Here is a 17,783-nt window from a genome sequence, read left to right as displayed (position 1 = left end):
ACCTTGGGTCTCCTCTCTGTGAGGATGGCCAGGAAAATACTCATTTGCATGAGGGGCAATTTCATCAAGTTAAGCAGGAGCATCGTTGGTGATACTACTGCTGTGGTTTAATGGAAGAAGAAAGTGGACAAAGAGATAGACTGTAATGAATCTTCTTGAAAGGCTTACTCAGAATCTTTCCAATACACTTCTAATTGACAATGACTAAAGAGCCAAAAACTATATTCCCATCAGCAGTAATTAGAGAGATGAAATTTAAAACAACAATGAAATATTTTTCATCTATTTTTGCAACACTTAGAAAACAGAATTTTGCCAAGTGTTGGCAGGGAAATGGAGATGATAGAATCCTCAAGAACTGCTCTTAGAAGTGAAGAATGGAGCACTGACTTGGGAAAGCGATCCGATGGTACTTCATCAAATGAAGTCTGTGCCTCTCCAATGACCTGGTAATCTCCCCCTCACCCCGCCTTGAGGTATATTTCAAAGAATTCTCACATAGGTCAACAGTGGAGTTGGCCATGATCAGATTGAAGGCAATCTGAGTGTAGATCAACGGAGGAGAGGTTACTTAGGTAAAATGTACACCAGGAAGTAACCTGCAGCAGTCAGAAATTACCAATTAGCTTAGATGGGCGTGTGAAAATGAGATCTTAATGAAAAAATCACAAATGTGTAAATTAACAACAAGAAAAATAAAACAATATACATTTTTCAGGAATACATAAATATAAGGATACACATTAAATACATTAGAATGGTGTTTATGGGGTAAAGTGGTAAAAACTGAATGGTTTAAATTTTTTTATAATAATAAAAATAATAAATAAGCTTACTCAGACCAATGCTGATGATGTGCCATGAAGATTTGTTACTACTGCTTCTGGTTTTAAAGCTACATTTCCTACACTCTCTTACAGCTAGGGTTCCATATGTGACTCAGGTTGCACAACCAGACACTTGTGAACTGAGGAGTAAGGGGAGACTGGCAGTTTGCTGGTGACCTTACTTTCCCTGTTACAGATCACGGCAGAGGTTATGTGGCTAGACTCTGCAGCTGCATGGCAGTTGCCTAATTCTGAGCTCCCACATCACTGCAAGGCAGCACCACCTGTAGCAACCATATTTCTGTGGTGTGGATGGGAATCACTCCTGGAAGCTCAGACCTCCCGAACATCTGTGAGCTATCGACATTATACTTCAAATGTCTTTTCCATTTGGAATGATCGAGAATGGAGTCTGTTGTCTGAAAAAACACAGGGAGTTTTAAAACCAGTGCATTTCCAACTTTTCCCAGATTTGTTACTAGAGTTTGAAATGACTGCAGCACTTTGCTGGGGCTGCCATAACAAAGTACCACATACCGGATGGCTTAAACAACAGAAGTGTATTATCTCACTGTTCTGGAAGCTAGATGTCGGAGATCAAGGTGTTGGAAGGTTTAGTTCTCCCTGAGGGATGTGAGGAAGAATCCATTCCATGCTCCTCTCCTTGCATCTGTGGGTTTGCTGACGATCCGGAGCATTCCTTTGCCTGTAGATGTGTCAGCGTGAGCTCCACCTTCGTGCTCACATGGTGATCTCCCAGTGTGAGTGCACATCTGTTATCTCCATGTCCAAAATTTCTCCTTTTTATAAGGACACCAGTCACACTGGATTAGGCCCACCCTAATGATCTCATTCTAAATTGATCACCTCTGTAAAGACCCTGTTTCCATATACAGTCAGATTCTGAGGTGCTAGAGGTTAGGGCATCAACATACCTTTGGGCTGGAAAGGGGCAGGGGGCACAATTTAACCCATAAAATACTGCATATACTTTAACATAAATTATAGCCATTAGTCTCTAGGATCTGGTGCTTGTACTAAAACTGTGAGGTAATTCTGTTATCCCTTTTTTTTTTTAGTTTTACAAAATACTGGATATTACAGAGCTTCACAGTATGAATGCTAAGTACCAAATTACAATAATGATAAATATGGCTTGATAGTGTCAGCTATAAAGCAGACAGCTTGAAATAACCACTAAGTTTGCTTTACAATCCAAACACGCTAACACAGAAAGTAAAAAGTGAAATATTCTGATAGTTCTTGCATGCCTTAGAAACACATCAGTCCAGCAGAAGAAATGCAAATGATTACACAAAGCTACAGAAACTTCAATGCTGGACTTCCTAACTTATTTATTCATGGCTCCATTTACCAGCAACATGAACAATCATTTACAAGTTCCAAATCTCCTTGCTACAAAGCAAATATATATCTTTTTATTGCCACTGTCCGTGAAACAGGCTAAATCAACCCATCACAGGTCTGCTTGACTGAAATGAAAAGGAGTACCTCATAGCCATTTCAAATTCAAACTTAATCTTAATTATAGAATACTTCTCAAAGGTAACCGGGAAAAGTCTCTAATTTTGACTTTAGAATTTCTTCGTGGAGAACAGGAAACCTCAACAAATGTTTCATTAATATCGATATACTAACACATTCTCTTTAAGAAATGACAGTCCAACACACTAAAATAAGAACAAATATCCTATTTTTACTCATCACAGATTACTTTAAACATATTAGTTATAGAGTAATATGTAAAAGTTCATAGAGGTAAGATAAAAAAGAACAATTTCCACCATTTTCTACATGAAAAATGAAGCCCAGTAAAGTGAAGTTAGCACAAAATAAAACAAATCTGCATACTAATGAAGGTTAAGACTACAGCCCAAAGACTTCTACTGCCAAATCTTTCTTTTTTATTCTAAGTCAGGATCAACATCAGAAAGACCCATCCTTAATTTAGGAATTTACATTAGGGGTTTGGGATTAACAGATACACATTACTATATATAAAACAGATAAACAACAAGGACCTACTGCATAGCACAGGAAGCTATATTCAATTTCTTGTAATAACATATAATGGAAAAGAATCTGAAAGATATAAGTATGTATGTACATGTATAACTGAATCACTTTGTTGTACACTTGAAACTAACATTGTAAACTACACTTCAATAAAAACAAAATTTTTAATGCAATAAAAAAAATAATAAGAGCCAAATAAAGGACTCATCCCAAAAATCACTGTATAAGATTACACCAATAATTTCTAATCACCACACCTACTTCCTCCTGTGACTCACTATAAAGTAAGTTGTCACTGTAGCAACTTCTCCGTATCAAAAACAGAAGTCACTTTAGAATTATATGAATGAGTCCTTACCCTCCACCTGCAAAGAAATGCAGCTTCCGCCAACCAAAGGAAAAGAGGTCAAAACATTGGAGAATTACTTCTGAATGGCTGCCAGCATCTCCCTTAGAGCTCCGTGCTTTCTTCAAATATCTGGATTTCTAGTAACTAGAAACCTTATATTCAAAATGTGTACAGTGCTTTCAAAAGGAGCTGATTGAGTCGAAAACTAACAGCTTTCCTAAAATTATAGAGATCTGTATTTGAATTATAGAGATCTGTATTTGAATCTAGCCTGAAACTTGGCCAAATGCCCAAACTCTAAGCAATGTTCGAGCCCCCGGCCCTGCGACAATTTGTTCTCTTGCATAAAACTGCTGAAAATTAAAGCTAAAAGCTTTGATCAGAAATACAGATATAAAATGTGATTAAGAGGTGCTCTGCCTAAATTCACCCCATAGTTTGAAAAAAAAAAACCACTGAATACTAGTATTACTGTTAATTGTGTCAAAATTGACCAAGGTAGAGCATGAGACATGGAAGGAAGAATTTTTCCCCTAAACAATAAAGAACAAACTAGAATAAACTTATTTTAATAATGTTACAATTAACTTTATACTTAGAAGGTCAATATTTTTTTTTTAATTTCACTAATGATAACGGGACATTTTCAGAGCAATTCTGAATAGGTATTACTATCAATTTCCTCAAAAAGAAGAATTTCGGTACTATGAATTAATAATGGAGAGAAATGGAATTAAATAGAGCTGTATTTGGAGGATCTTAAGTTAATAAATGACACTAGTTGACATATATTGAGCATTTAATTTGTACCTGTTTGATAGTCTTCTGAGTGTTTTACATGGATTAATTCATTTAATCCTCATAATAAAACTATGAGATGAATATTATTGTTTCCCTCACTTTCCCTTCAAGGAGATTAAATTATTTTTCCAAGGTCTCAAAGCTAGAGCTGGAATTTGTCAAGGAATCTGACTAAAAAGTATAAAACCATTCAAAGTGTGTAAGCTCTTTGCTTGTTAGGAGTGAGGACCAGGAGATTTTGGTTTCATCTCTTTCTAAACACAGTACTCCTCTCCCTAGTTTCCTTGTACCAGAAATTAGAGAACATGTCTATTAATACAAGGTGAAGAGAAATGGCAATATATTATGGATTGGATTCTATCTATGCCCAAGGGTTTTGTTATTAACTAGTGCAAGAAACGGAAGTAACACAACTGAATGGTTGAATCACTCACTATTCTGGTGACCTGAAATCAACACTATATATTTATTTTATTCTTTTGTTGCATTCAACTCTTTTCCCCAGTATATAAGTAGGATTTAATAGGAGAATGGGTACGGTAGGTAAATATAACGTTCCAAATTTAACTGCTGAACGAACATTGAACTAAGTTAAACAGGTGAATAAACACTGAACTAACAGGCACCCTGTTAGGTATCATACAGCTATGTGTGGTTAGTGCCAGAAAAGTTGATTTGCTTTCATTAACTACCCTGACACAAGGTTAAGAAGTAAAACTAATACTGTAATATTAATCATAAAATAGCAATACCTCAACGGTTTTTCAAGATATCTTTTAAAAACTGAGTAGAGATAACAATATAGAGTTTACTGGATCCTCACCTCTGCAGACACCTACTAGCATAAACAAATACTTCCTGAACTCACATTACACCACAATAGGGCCTGATCACATCTGGTGGCAGCAGGCACTTCACATTGTAAGATTTTTGAAAGGCAAGTACTCAACAATGTGGTCGTGGGTAGGCTGCAGCTGAGGGTATAACATCTTTCATCCGTTAAAAAAAAAAAAAGTCACCTAATTCTTTGTTCCCTTATAATTTCTATCCTACCACTCATTTAAGTACAAATACATAATCGTGTGTGTCTGTGTGTGCATCTCTGTGTGTATGTTTATAATCATAACAACTTCACGTATAACATTATTTTAATCTGTCTCACATTTTAGTTAACATTTCACTGATTTTCATTCTTTATATAGATGTCCGTTCAACATCATCTCATGTCATTACTCTGCCTCTTGTTAACACGCCAAGTAATGCCTCTCTAACATAACTCACTATTATATAAAGCTTACTGTGATCACCTTAAATGTAGGGTCTCTTTTCATTCACACTTGCATGTCTTGTACAAAGCTATAGCCCAAGAATAGGTTCAATAGGTGCAATTTAAATTGAAGTAAAAATAAATCTCAATTCAGCAACTATTTTGATAGAAACTCCAATATCTCTGGTTCACTTGTTAATCTGCACTTTCCTTCAAAATAAAGAAATATTTACTGAGTTCTTAATGTGGTACTAGCCACTGCACTGGGGACTGAGAATACAAAAGTGAGACTTGGTGCCAACTCTCAGGGAAAAAGTAGGCCAGTGTGGAAAGCCAACATGAAAAGAGATAGTTCTACGATCCAGCAATCCCACTCTGGATATACACCTAAAGGAAACAAAGACAAGGACATCTAAATGACATCTGCACTCCATGTTTATTGCAGCATTATACACAATAGCCAAGAAAAAGAAACAACCTAAGTGCCCCCTCAACAAATGAATGACTAAAGAGGGTGCAGTGTATACATACAATGGACTATTATTCAGTCATAATGAAGAAGAAAATCCTGCCGTTTGCAAGAAGACAGATGGACCTTGAGGCATTATGCTAGGTAGAAAGAAAAAAAGTCAGACAGAACAAGACAAATACTATATAATATAATTTATATGTGGAATCCAAAAACACCAAGCTCATAGAAACAGAGTAGAATGGTAGTTACCAGGGGCTGAAGAGGGGCGGAGGAAAGGAGGAGATGCTGGTCAAAGGGTACAAACTTCCATATGAATAGTTCTGGGGATCTAACCCACAGCATTGTGATTACAGTTTAAAACATGGTACTATACTGCACTACACTGTACTTGAAAGTTGCTTAAAGAGTAGATCTTAAATGTTCTCACCACGGAAAAAAGACATTGTAATTATGTGAGAAATGGAAGTGTTAGCTAACACTACAGTGGTAATCAAATTGCAATATATAAGTGTATCAAATCAACACATCGTTAACTTACAAAATGTTATATGTCAATTATTTCTCAATAAAGCTAGGGGAAAAAATAGGGATATAACAAGACAGAAAAAAAAGAAGAGATTCAGTTACATATTGTAGGAAATGCAATGAGGGCCCTATGCATAGTGTGCTCTGAAGAGACAGGTAAGTGCGGAGGTTAAATGCAGAGGATTCGACAGCAAGAGGTCAGTATGACATGACTATGATCCCAGTGGGCACATTAAAAAACCAGTGAATTAAGAAATAAACTTGTAAGCAGTGTAAGCTCAGAATAAAACACTTCATAAAGTACAAAATACAACTAAACTTACAGGATAATTAGGTTTCATGAAACTCTCGCAAAAATGAATGACGAGAAGTGTTCAGACCGAAGGCACAGGGCACCTAGATTCAAGTCTGCAGCTGGAGGTCTGTTACCCTGAGAACTTATAAAGGAGTTAACTCACCTATCGGAGTGACTTTGAAATCCTGTAAATAAAGTTAGTCTCATCTTTAGGTAAGTCCTTAAAAATCTCTTTTGGTGTAGCCTCCCACAACTAAAAGAATGAACTCCATTAAAGAAGCCACCAGCCCTGTCTTGCAGGATTGTGGCTGCTCAGAGCTGACAATACCCTGCAGTTAATTCAAAAGAGGCTTTAAAAATAATATCCGTAATTAAACATAGATTGAAGGGTTACCTAAAACATTACTTTCCAAGTTCTTCAAATTTATAGATGTACTTCCACAACACTCCAAGGCTTTAAAAACAGCAAAAGCTAATCCCAATACTAAGAAGGTATTTGATACTTTTTCAGCCTAATTATAGCAAGTATATAATTTAAAAGCATTAACCAAGATTTAGGACCAATAGACTATATATAATTAACAAAATTGATTTCAGCTAAAACCCCCTCTTCATTTTGTCACCTTCTAAGAACATATAAAAATGTGTTCTATTACACGGGGTAAAATGAACTTTCCACAGAAGACTAGCTTAGCACTGTTTAACTTTGTCAGTCTATCAAACCTATAGATATTTCTTGTTCCCCTAAAAGAAAAATAAATTGAATCAAATGATTTTATTTTCTTTAATTTTAAAAATACCCATGAACATAGCAGCCTTAGTCAATGAAAGTTAACTCTTTCATCAAGTAAAGACACCAAACATACACAGCTGACTCTACAACAAGGTGGGGGTTAGGGGCCACTGACCTCTGCTCCATGGAAAATCTGGTTATAACTTTATAGTTGGCCTTTGTATTGGAGGTTCTGCAACTTCTGATTCAACCAACCGCAATACATATTATCTGGGAAAAAAAATCTGCTTATAGGTGGACCCTCGCAGTTCAAGCCCAGGTTGTTCAAGGATCAGCTTCATTTACTATATTCTTATGGAAATTTAACATAGATTAAGAAATATTAAGTTCATTCATATACAGCTCACACCACCAATTTTTGCTTGTAGAGCTAAGTAAAGTACTTCAGTAGACACTGAAGTATATTTGCAAATTGATTGTATGAAACAGGCATTATTTTTAAATATTTCAGAGTAAGGGCTTGGGAATAAGACAGAACTATTCAAATTCCAGCTCAGCCCCATACCAGCTCTGTGACCTGAGGATGTTGCCTAACCTCTCCAAATCAGAGTTTTCTAACTAAAGTAGCAGGGAACTAATGCTAAGCTAAAGGAATGCTAGAGAAGTAAACAAAGCAATGCTATAAAACATTTATCACAAAATTAGGTACGTAGTAAATGTTTTTTTTTTTATTACACATACTATATTTTGAAAAAAAAATCACTCTTTTCTAAGCTTGCAGGGAGAAAGTTCAACAGCAATATTTACTTACAATAACATCTGTGGCAAGTCATGTATTATACTTTAAGATGTCAATAAAAAATTCAATGTCTTGGGGAAAATGTGACTAAATGTATAACTGCTTTAAATGTATACAACAAAACACAACAAAGATGACATGCAGACCATCGACATAGTATCACCATAATGCTAAAAAAGTATGCTTGTCATCTTCATATGCTTAGAACAAAGATTAGGAGGAAATGAGTCAAGATTTTATTAGCAGTTACTGGTGATGATATTCCTTTAATTTCACATTTTTCTTATAAAATTCCTAAAACTGCATATATTAGCTTCATTATCAAAAAGGGTGGCTTCTGAATGACAAGTTGACAATCATTTTCACATTTTAAACTATCTGACCCAATAACATATCAATAGGATAGACAATCATTAGTGCTAATTTTGTAAATATTATACATCTTTCTTCCCAAAGAGATTTCTTTTTCTTTTTAAGTAAGGCATACTCCCACACTCACACACACACATGCACACACATTGTGAGTTCTAGCAGTCTAAGCTACAAAAGAGAAAGAACTTCGCCAAATAAAACTTGTAGTGCCATTCAGTCTTTTAGCTTCATTATGTGCTTAAGGATTGACCACATGAAGCTGTAGAAAGGCTGTCAGGGAAAGATACAGCCCTGACACTATTTAAAAGATCAAGTTTAGAGACAGTACTAGGCCAGGTATAAAAGTTTAATGCCCTTGAACAGCAACCAATGCCATGGCGTAGCCTCCAAACATTTGGCCTCCAAGGTTTTTGTCATTTTGTTTGCATTATTATTGCAATTATTTGCATGAAATAAGAATCCCAGTGTTTTAGAAAGTTGTCTACTCCCTGTTGATTCAAACGTTATTCAGCTATGTGTTTGCAGAAGAAATTTCCCCATGATAATTATAAAAATAACTAGCAAGTCTCCAGGAGGATAAGAGTCAACTTAAAAAAAAAAAAAAAAAAAAAAAAAAAACAACCAAGGTTCTTTTCCATAAATCAGTGTTTGGTGATAAAAGTAGAAGTATTTTTAGACTAGAAAACAATATATCATTTTAAAGACATGCATCTAAATAGAATGATCGTTTTAAAGATGCTTCTTAGGAAGTTTTTAATGCAACAGGCCTGCTAACATAGGACTGAAATAGTTTTCTGAAAGTTTTCAACTCAACTAGCTTTCTCCAACCCAACACGGTGAAATAAATCAGAATAAATCTGAAAGAGTGGATATAAAAATCCATTAAGACAAAGTAGAATTCACAGCCCAGTTCAGTAATAGTATTAATTCCTAGATCTGGCACTCTCATACATCACAACAAAAAAGGATACACCAATTTAAGGAATATCAAGTGTGTCCTGGAGAAATGCATACTTTCACACTACATATTATTCAAGCAACACATAGAATGCAAAACTCAAAGCACTATAAAAGGAGCAATGAATCAGTACTAGTTTTCTGTGAACACAGATTATGAGAAATATATATATATATATAAATGCCCATTTTAATTATGGGTAGTGTACGTGTCACATTCCAAGCAGATATCTACTGTCTATGTAATATAATGCCAACATAAAATGCCCTTCTTGTCTCCTAGATATTGCTAAAAACAGCCACAATTGCACTTCACAGACACCCCACAAAAAAAAAAAAAAAAAAAAAAAAAACCAGAAAGCACAATAAATCACTCTGTTTTCCTTCAAGAAAGGATAATCCATCTTCAGGATTAGAAGAGTAACACGGAACTTACTAGTACTAGTATATGTTGCAGAGTCTAAAACTCTTGATAAAACAATGAGTTATGACTGATAATAGATACATACATCCATGTAGCCAAATGGAGCTGGTATGAAATCGTTAATAGCCTGCATATAACCTTCAGTGTTAGAACCCAATTTGGATACAAGCACTTAAGGAAATCTGAATCTAGCTCAGTGTTTGTCAGAAAACTGCCACAGTTTCATGTCCTAATGGAGAGGATTAAAACACTTCTTGGCCCTAGATTAGAAAAAGGTTCTGTTGGAGTCAATCCAAAAGAATTGACTAGAGTGTGACTGGCAAACCCGGGTGACTGAAAAATACAAGTTTGGGGAAAGAATTTGGTTATTAAATTGGTTGTTTCAAACTTCTGAAAGTTTATTATGTAATCATTTAATTGCAAAATATTTTCAAATTAACTTTACAACCAAATCAACTATACTTACTAGAAAACAAAATTTAAATGTAATGCTGACAAGAAAAATAGTCTTTATTACTTAACAATTTTAACAGTTAACATTTTTTAAGCTTTTGTTATAGGTTAAGCACTGGTCTTAGCACTTTACATGTATTATCAAATTCTAAAAAATTTGTACTAAATAACCTCCATTGCACGGGTGAGGAAACTGAAACACAGAACAAGTAAATAATTTAACCAAGATCACACATTTGACAAATAGCAGTGTCTGGTATTACTCAACCATTTGCCACTCTCCTCCCATCTATATAGAAATTCAGTGGCAAAGAAGGGGAGGGGGGAAGAGTGAGGAGCTGAAATTGATGTTTAAGTATATAAATTCCAATTCTATAGTTTTCAGAGCAGTTTCAAACTACTAAGGATACATGTAGCCTGAACTGTAAAAGATGTTAACATAACTAATCCATTTTATACATTAAATATTTGTTGAAAGAACTGCGTCAACAGGGAAATAAAAGATAATAAGTCCTTCTCTGTATCTAAATCAGCGGACAAACAAGTTCATCCAATAATTTTGTTTTTATCAATAATATCGATAGTCTTTTTAAATAGAGACTGCCAAACAAGATAATTACACTCTGTATACTAAACATTATCACCTACACTAAATTGGCTGGGAATACAAATATTTTATAGTGCATTTTCATTTGCCAAAATTAAAAGGAATCCCATCCGAAATAATTTGTGAAAATATGCTGCAAGCTATACAAAACATAAAATAAATGTATGCATAACAGTGTTCAAAGTAAACTTTATATCACAAATGGAAGATGGCAACTACGTTTGGTTGGTCGTTGACTGGAATACCACTTCAAAAGAACCACACAGGATAATCAGTGAAGATGGCTATGAGTTGCTCCCTTAAATTTCTGGGACTTTTATGAATGAATTTCAGAGCTCATTAGTTACGTGAGTAGCAAGTGGTTATTCATAATATAAATATTTTATTTTGTTTACAGTTCTAGTTCCACAAGTGAAATATCCTGGATTTCAAATAGCTCTCAAATTATCTTATGAGTTAAATTAGCTGAGTTTCCAACTTGAGTATACTACCTTATGAGCATTTTTTCATAATTTAGAGACAATTTGTCTTATCTCTTTATAATCAAAGTAATGAACATTTTCAAGTCGACAAGTTTCTAGGGGACAAAGAAAGACCAAAACTATGAAAGACTCCAAATGCAAGAACCTTAACTGCAGAACACTTATGCTTATATCTTCTCTGACAAAAATCACTAACTACACAAAAAAGTCAAAAGTTCATTTCATCTCATCTTCTGAAATGCCTGGAAATATATCCATGTTAAAATGACATAAATGTTTAAGATCTAAAGTGTTAATAAAGGTTCTTTCCTTTAGGTGGCTTTTCTGACTATCGATTTGACTATTGATCCTTTTACTGTGTAACAAATACTTTCATATAATTAAGGCAATTAGATTTTTATTGAAATGTAGTTGATTTACAATATTGTGTTAGTTTCAGCAAAGCGATTCAGTTATGTATACATATATGTTTTTCAGATTACTTTGCCTTATAGGTTATTACAAGATACTGTATATACAAGATATTGTGCTATAAAATAAATTCTTTTATCCTATCTTATGTATAGTAGTTTGTATCTGTTAATCCTATACTCTTAATGTGTCCCTCCCTGCCTGCCTTTCCCTTTTGGTGATCATAAGGCTGTTTTCTATGTCTATTCAGTCTGTTTCTGTTTTGTATGTAAATTAATTTGTATTATTTTTTAGATTCCACATATAAGTGATACCATATAATATTTGTCTTTCTCTAAGACAGTTAGATTTATATCTACCACTTCAATGGACCCTTTCTTTGCTTCTCTGTTGAAATGGTTTTCTCAGGAAATCTAGCACTATTAAAAAAGACAATCCAAGTGTGCTGTGTTTTGTCACCCTACCTCCAAGGTTACTAGAATATATGAACGATGGGCAACTTCCAATCAAGCTTGGATCTGTGCAGAGAGGTCCTTTGCACTTCCCTAGTCAAAATAAAGTGCAAACAAATTGCCTGGATCCCAAACAGTGACTGAATTACCAAAGAAATACAATTAAATCTGGGCTTATTTGTATCATAGGCTGTCAATACTGAGCTCTCTAACACTACAGGCAAGTTTAAAATCTCGTGTCTTGACAAAGAAAAACGTTTGCCAAATTATGTTCCTGCAGCCATCCCAGATGGCTTTTCATTTGTGCAAATAGCTTTCGAGTTGTGGCCCTCCCCATTTATAAACATCACTGAGAACTGTGCCTGTCCGGGTTCCCCATCCTCCAAGCCCTAGTGATGTTCCGTGGAGTTCTTGTACTTGATCCACAAGCCCCCCTCCTGAAGCGCACTACAAAAGCATCATGCCAGGTGCTTTCCAAATCCTCTCCCTCGTTCTCATTTCATAAAATCACTGCATTCATTCCCCCGGGGAAGTGAACTCCATCCACCTTCCACACTTGAGATGCCCAGAAAGGAAACACAATCACACACGCACACACAGATACATACGCACGCGCGCGCGCACAAACACACACCATATCCCTTCCTAATCTCCAACTCGGACAGCAGCACTCAGACAACCAGTCTCTAGTTCCCTCCACCTTCTGCAGTCCAAAACGCCTATCAGTTACAGGTGACAACTGGCACAGGAGAAACTGGAGGTTTCTATGGGTCGATGGAGACCTCTTTCCCACAAGCAGTTCTCACGGCCCCGGGAGGGGCTTTGGAGGCACAGTCGCCAGTTCTCTGGTTACCCTCTTCCGAAACTACCCGTAACTGGATGCTCCTGCGCCAACCCGCACCACCAGGAGGCAATCCTGGTGGTGCGCGGCGATACCTGATGCCAACCTGCCCTCTGGAGGGACACCACTGGGGCCCATAAAAGTTGACCCCCAGGAGTCCTGCGGAGTCAGCGAGGAGGAGGACCTCTTCCCCCAGCCTCTTGCTTGCGTCTCTTCGCCGCCCTCCTTCGCTATAGTAGAAAGGAGCCCAACAGCTCCAAGAGCTGGGCGGGGGCGAGAGGACAAGATTAATAGAGTTAAGAAAGAGGACTGCGTGGGGACTGCGTTCTCCTGAGTTGGAGAAGAGAGGAGTCTAAAGGGAGATAGCAAGGGGCGAAACCATAAATCTTGTCTGCTGCGAGAAGGAAGGCGCGCAAGGACCGCAGACGGGCTCGAGCCCGCCGCGGGTCGCGGAGGCGGCGGGGAGAACCGGGAAAAGCGGTGACCGCGAACTTACGGAAGAAGATGTACTCGGTGTAGCTGCTCCAGATCTTGTCGTCTCGGTACTGATGGATGAAGGCGGCGGTGCCCGAGGAGTTACACGCCACCATGTGGAAGCCGGCCTCGGACAGGCGATCGAACGCCTGCTCCAAGTAGGTGAACTTGAGGTAGAAGCGGGACGTGTACTTCTCTGGCGGCCGGTCAGGGTCGCGGCTCTCGTTGAGCGTGTCCCCGAAAACCTCCTTGGCCAGCGCGATGCGTCCGCACACCATGATGCGCGCCACACGCCGGAACTTGGCGTCCGCCTGGTTGTCGCGCACCGTGGTGTAGGAGCCGCGGTAGCCGAGCGTGAGGAAGCCCGAGCGCTTGTCCGGCGCGCCGCCGCCGCCGTGCGCTCCGGGGCCCGAGGGCGCGGCGGCCGCCGCCCCGCGCAGAAGCAGCGCGTCGCTGCTGCCCTGCGAGACGTTGTCCTCCAGGTCGCTCTGGCAGCCCTCGTCGTTGAGCGAGTTCTGCTTGGTGACCTTGGGCGACAGCAGCTTGACCAGGTCTGTGAGCTGGAAGTACTCGGCCTCGCGCAGGAGCCGCTCCTTCTCGGGGAAGTGCTCCGGCAGCGCCAGCTGCTTGTCCCGCAGGTAATCCAGCACGTACCTGAAGAGGAAGCCGTCCCGGTCGATGAAGAAGCGCGCCCGGCTGTCCCTGGGCAGCTCGCCCCGGCGTCGGGCGCCGCCCCGGGGGCTGGAGGGCGAGAACATACTGGCCAGAGTGCTGTCCGGGACGCTGAGCAGCGTCGAGTGCTTGGTCACATAGACCTGGCCTCCCACGTTCAGCTCCACCACCTCGGGGAAGGGCGAGGGCGCGCAGGGCCCGGAGGCGGCGGCTGCCGACGCGCCGGGCGAGCTGGACGAGGAGACCATCTCGCTAATGGGTAGGATGGTGCTGCCGCCGCTGCCCGTGTCCTTCAAAGCCATGGTCCCCCTGCTGCCGGCCAAATGACCCTGGAGAGCAGCACTTTCTCCTTCCCGAAACCCGCGCCCGACACCCCCGGCGGCCCCCGGCCTCAGCATGCGCCTGATGCGCCCTCGGGCCGGGCGGCACGTTCCTCCGGCCGGGGCGGCCCGGTTCAGGGCTCGGGGCAGCGGCGGCGGCGCCCGGGCTCCATCGAGGGAGCGCTGCGCGGGAGAGGAGCTCTGCGGGGCTCCGCGGTGGCGGCGGAGGCGCGAGGAAGAGCTGCCGCTCCTCTGGGGCGACGGCGGGGAAGTGTGAGAGAGACTTGCGAGAGGCTCTTAGGCTGCCGCTCGGCTCTCCACGGGGAGGGCGGGAGGAGGGGCCGGAGCAAAGAAAACTCGCCGCCCCAGTAGCTGGCGAGCGCGGCGCGAGCCCCGAGCGCGGACGGTGGCGCTAACTACTCCTCGCGGCTGGGGAGGCTGCACTGACGTCAAGCCCCAGACTGGGACCCGAGCCACAGCTGTCATTTAAAGAGATAGGCGCCAGCCTCTGGCCGCGGGGCTCCGACGCTAGGGGGCGGGGCCGAGGGCCGAGCCTGGAGGTGATGCTACTTGACAGCGAGCCTGGAGAAGCGGGCAGGGAACCAAAAACAAAACAGAAAAAAGGACAGCATCTTTTCTTCATTCATTTCATTCCTCCTTCCGTCCGTCCATCCATCCCTTCCTCTCTCATTCTGTTCGCTCTGTAAAACTATTTTTTTTACGCTTGCATTAAATTGGGAAGTGGGGTGAAGGTATGGATTATAATAAAAATGCTAGGCTCCTAATCTGAAATTACTACAAATGTTGGCGTGAGAGCAGTGATTGCCAAAAGACTACGTGGGGGTAGCTCTCTTGTAGTGGTTTTGTAAGTTTTTGAAGTGAGGAGTGAAATGCCCCAACCTCTGTTACATTCAGATGTCATAACTTCGTATTTAACTGCATGCGCTACATATAGTTGAAGAATTTCTAAAACTGAAATATGATATCAGTTCACAAAACTAACAAAGGATTGTATGTAATGTAACTGTTTTCTCCTTTCATCTGTTCAGTACTTGACTCATAGTAAATGCTTAGTAAATGTTTCGGGAGGAAGGGACAAATCCAGGGAGGAAACTTACTCCACTTGTTCCTAATTTCTGATCCTCATCGGTCCCTTCATTAATCTCTCCATTTCCCTTTCAACTCCATAGGGCAAGAGAAGGGGCTTATGTCTTCTAACCCCAAGAGTCCAGTAACAAAGGAAAATTATATGAATTTAAGCTCACTTTAATTTCCATTTGTACACAGCACAGGTACAGTCGTAAGATAAGCATTATTTGTGATAAAGAGTGAGGAAAGAAATGCAAATGAGAAATCTTCCTTCTTGTGGCTATTCATCCTGAGGCATCCTTTTGTGTTCAGAAACATAAAGAATGATTGCTTTATAAAGTACAAACGTGAAAAGAGTATACTGTGGCACAAGTAGTTTGCTTGAAAAATTATCATAGTATTATAGATGAACTTTACCCATAAAATAATAAAAATAATATAAAATAATGTACAGATTTTAATGTCTTGAAAATTTGAATCACTACTTAAGATTCCTTCTCTTTGAATCCACCACAGAAAAGTACTGAATTTGAGATAACATAACCTAAAAGTTTTTATAAATAATTAATAAATTATTTTAAGCATTACAGACTATATTTAATTCATTGATCCTTATAAACCACATCCCCAGAAAATGCTCTATCAGTTTTGAAGTTAGATTACCTGAGACTGAGAGAACCTAATGGACCAATGAAAGAAAATAATACATACATTTAAAACTAGGTCTGTATTATGCATCTTTATGCAATCCTCTTATGCAAGCCTATTGCCTCCCCCCAAATTTATACACTGATCTAATTAAGAAGTAGAATTGATTTTAGCCTTCTTCACTTAAAAGTTAACATCAGAAAGCATCTGGAATTTGAAATAATGGTTCCTGAAAAATTAGTTAGTTAATTAATTAATTAATTGTTCCTGGAAAATGAATTAATAGAAGCTTTATAACCTTTATAGATGAATAAATAAGCCTCAAACTACTACTAATGAAGCCCATTTATCAAGAGGTAAGTGTCCCTAATGATAGGTATGTTATAGACCATAGAATCATAATGAAGTGGATATATAATATATATGCATATGTATATATGAATACGAGGTCTCAAATATAATCAGGTTGAAATCCATTTTAATTTTTTAATTACATAAAATATGGTCATAAGATGAAATGGCCTAAAATGTGTACTCTAGATGAATCATCTCAGAATTTCTTAATGAATTGCACTGTGATGTATTATTTTTTAAATAATTCTTTTGACAATGATTGAACAGTTTTCCTTAATCTCTTCCATCTCCATAATTCTCTTACTCTTACCGTCTCCCCCAATTATACCCTCCCACCAAACTCCAAACTGAACAAATTGCAGGTCCACAAAGTCTTTACCGATCAGTCTGTCTTTCGGCTAGGCATGCCTTTCCTTTTCCACCAGTTTCCTAATCCTTTCCCCCTGTTTAATGCTTCCCCAAGATTTCAGCTTAAATAGCACTTCCTCTAGAAAGCTTTCAGATTTTTACCAAGTCATGTGTTCCCACAGTACCCTATGCTTACACAAGGGCAGGGTTTATCACACTGATGTGTCACTGTTTCCCATCAGATTGTAAGTACGGCATACAACCACATGCACTATTCTATCCCCAGCATTGTGCCTAGCCTGTTAAGAGATGGTTTCTATTTGTTGAATGTTCACTGCAAAAGAATATGTTCCTACCATGAGTGGATGACATGGCATCAGCTCTGTGCTAGACCCTGGGCTATGTGATGAGATTGCAGACATGAATAAGACTTAGTTCTTCACAATTAAAATCCAGAAAAGTAAGAACAGAATTTGATTAAAACAAACTCAGATCTAAAGGAGAAGGAAAAGCAAGAAAGAGACATTCTCGGAGCAAGCATTTTGGTGAACTAAGGAATCAACACCAAATACTATCGTTAGGACCATCTTGCTCTAAGCCACAGACACCATTAGTGTTGCCTAGGCCAATTTGATCTCAAAGATGGGGTCCTTAAGATCTTGTATTGCAGTGCACAGACAAGACACCAGACTTCTCTGACTACAGACTACAGCAGAGCACCTCACATTCCCAGAACTTTTAAAATAACACAATCAAAACTGTGTTTCTAAAAGC

The 17,783-nt window shown here is 39.1% G+C and overlaps 1 protein-coding gene across 1 annotated transcript in view; it reads right to left on the bottom strand.

Moving 5' to 3' along the window:
* Positions 1 to 14,974, bottom strand: part of KCTD8 (potassium channel tetramerization domain containing 8) — a 232,313-nt gene extending 217,339 nt beyond the window's left edge. The window contains exon 1 of the mRNA XM_031435221.2: positions 13,601 to 14,974. Coding sequence (XP_031291081.2) covers positions 13,601 to 14,648 — 1,048 coding nt within the window. The 5' untranslated portion in view covers positions 14,649 to 14,974. The remainder of the gene's footprint in view (positions 1 to 13,600) is intronic.
* Between the last annotated feature and the right edge of the window lie 2,809 nt (positions 14,975 to 17,783).

This window comes from Camelus dromedarius, chromosome 1 (assembly GCF_036321535.1).
Source record: "Camelus dromedarius isolate mCamDro1 chromosome 1, mCamDro1.pat, whole genome shotgun sequence".
Classification (NCBI taxonomy): domain Eukaryota; kingdom Metazoa; phylum Chordata; class Mammalia; order Artiodactyla; family Camelidae; genus Camelus; species Camelus dromedarius.
Note: the sequence above shows the minus strand (reverse complement) of the source record. Positions and strands in the feature narration are given on the sequence as shown.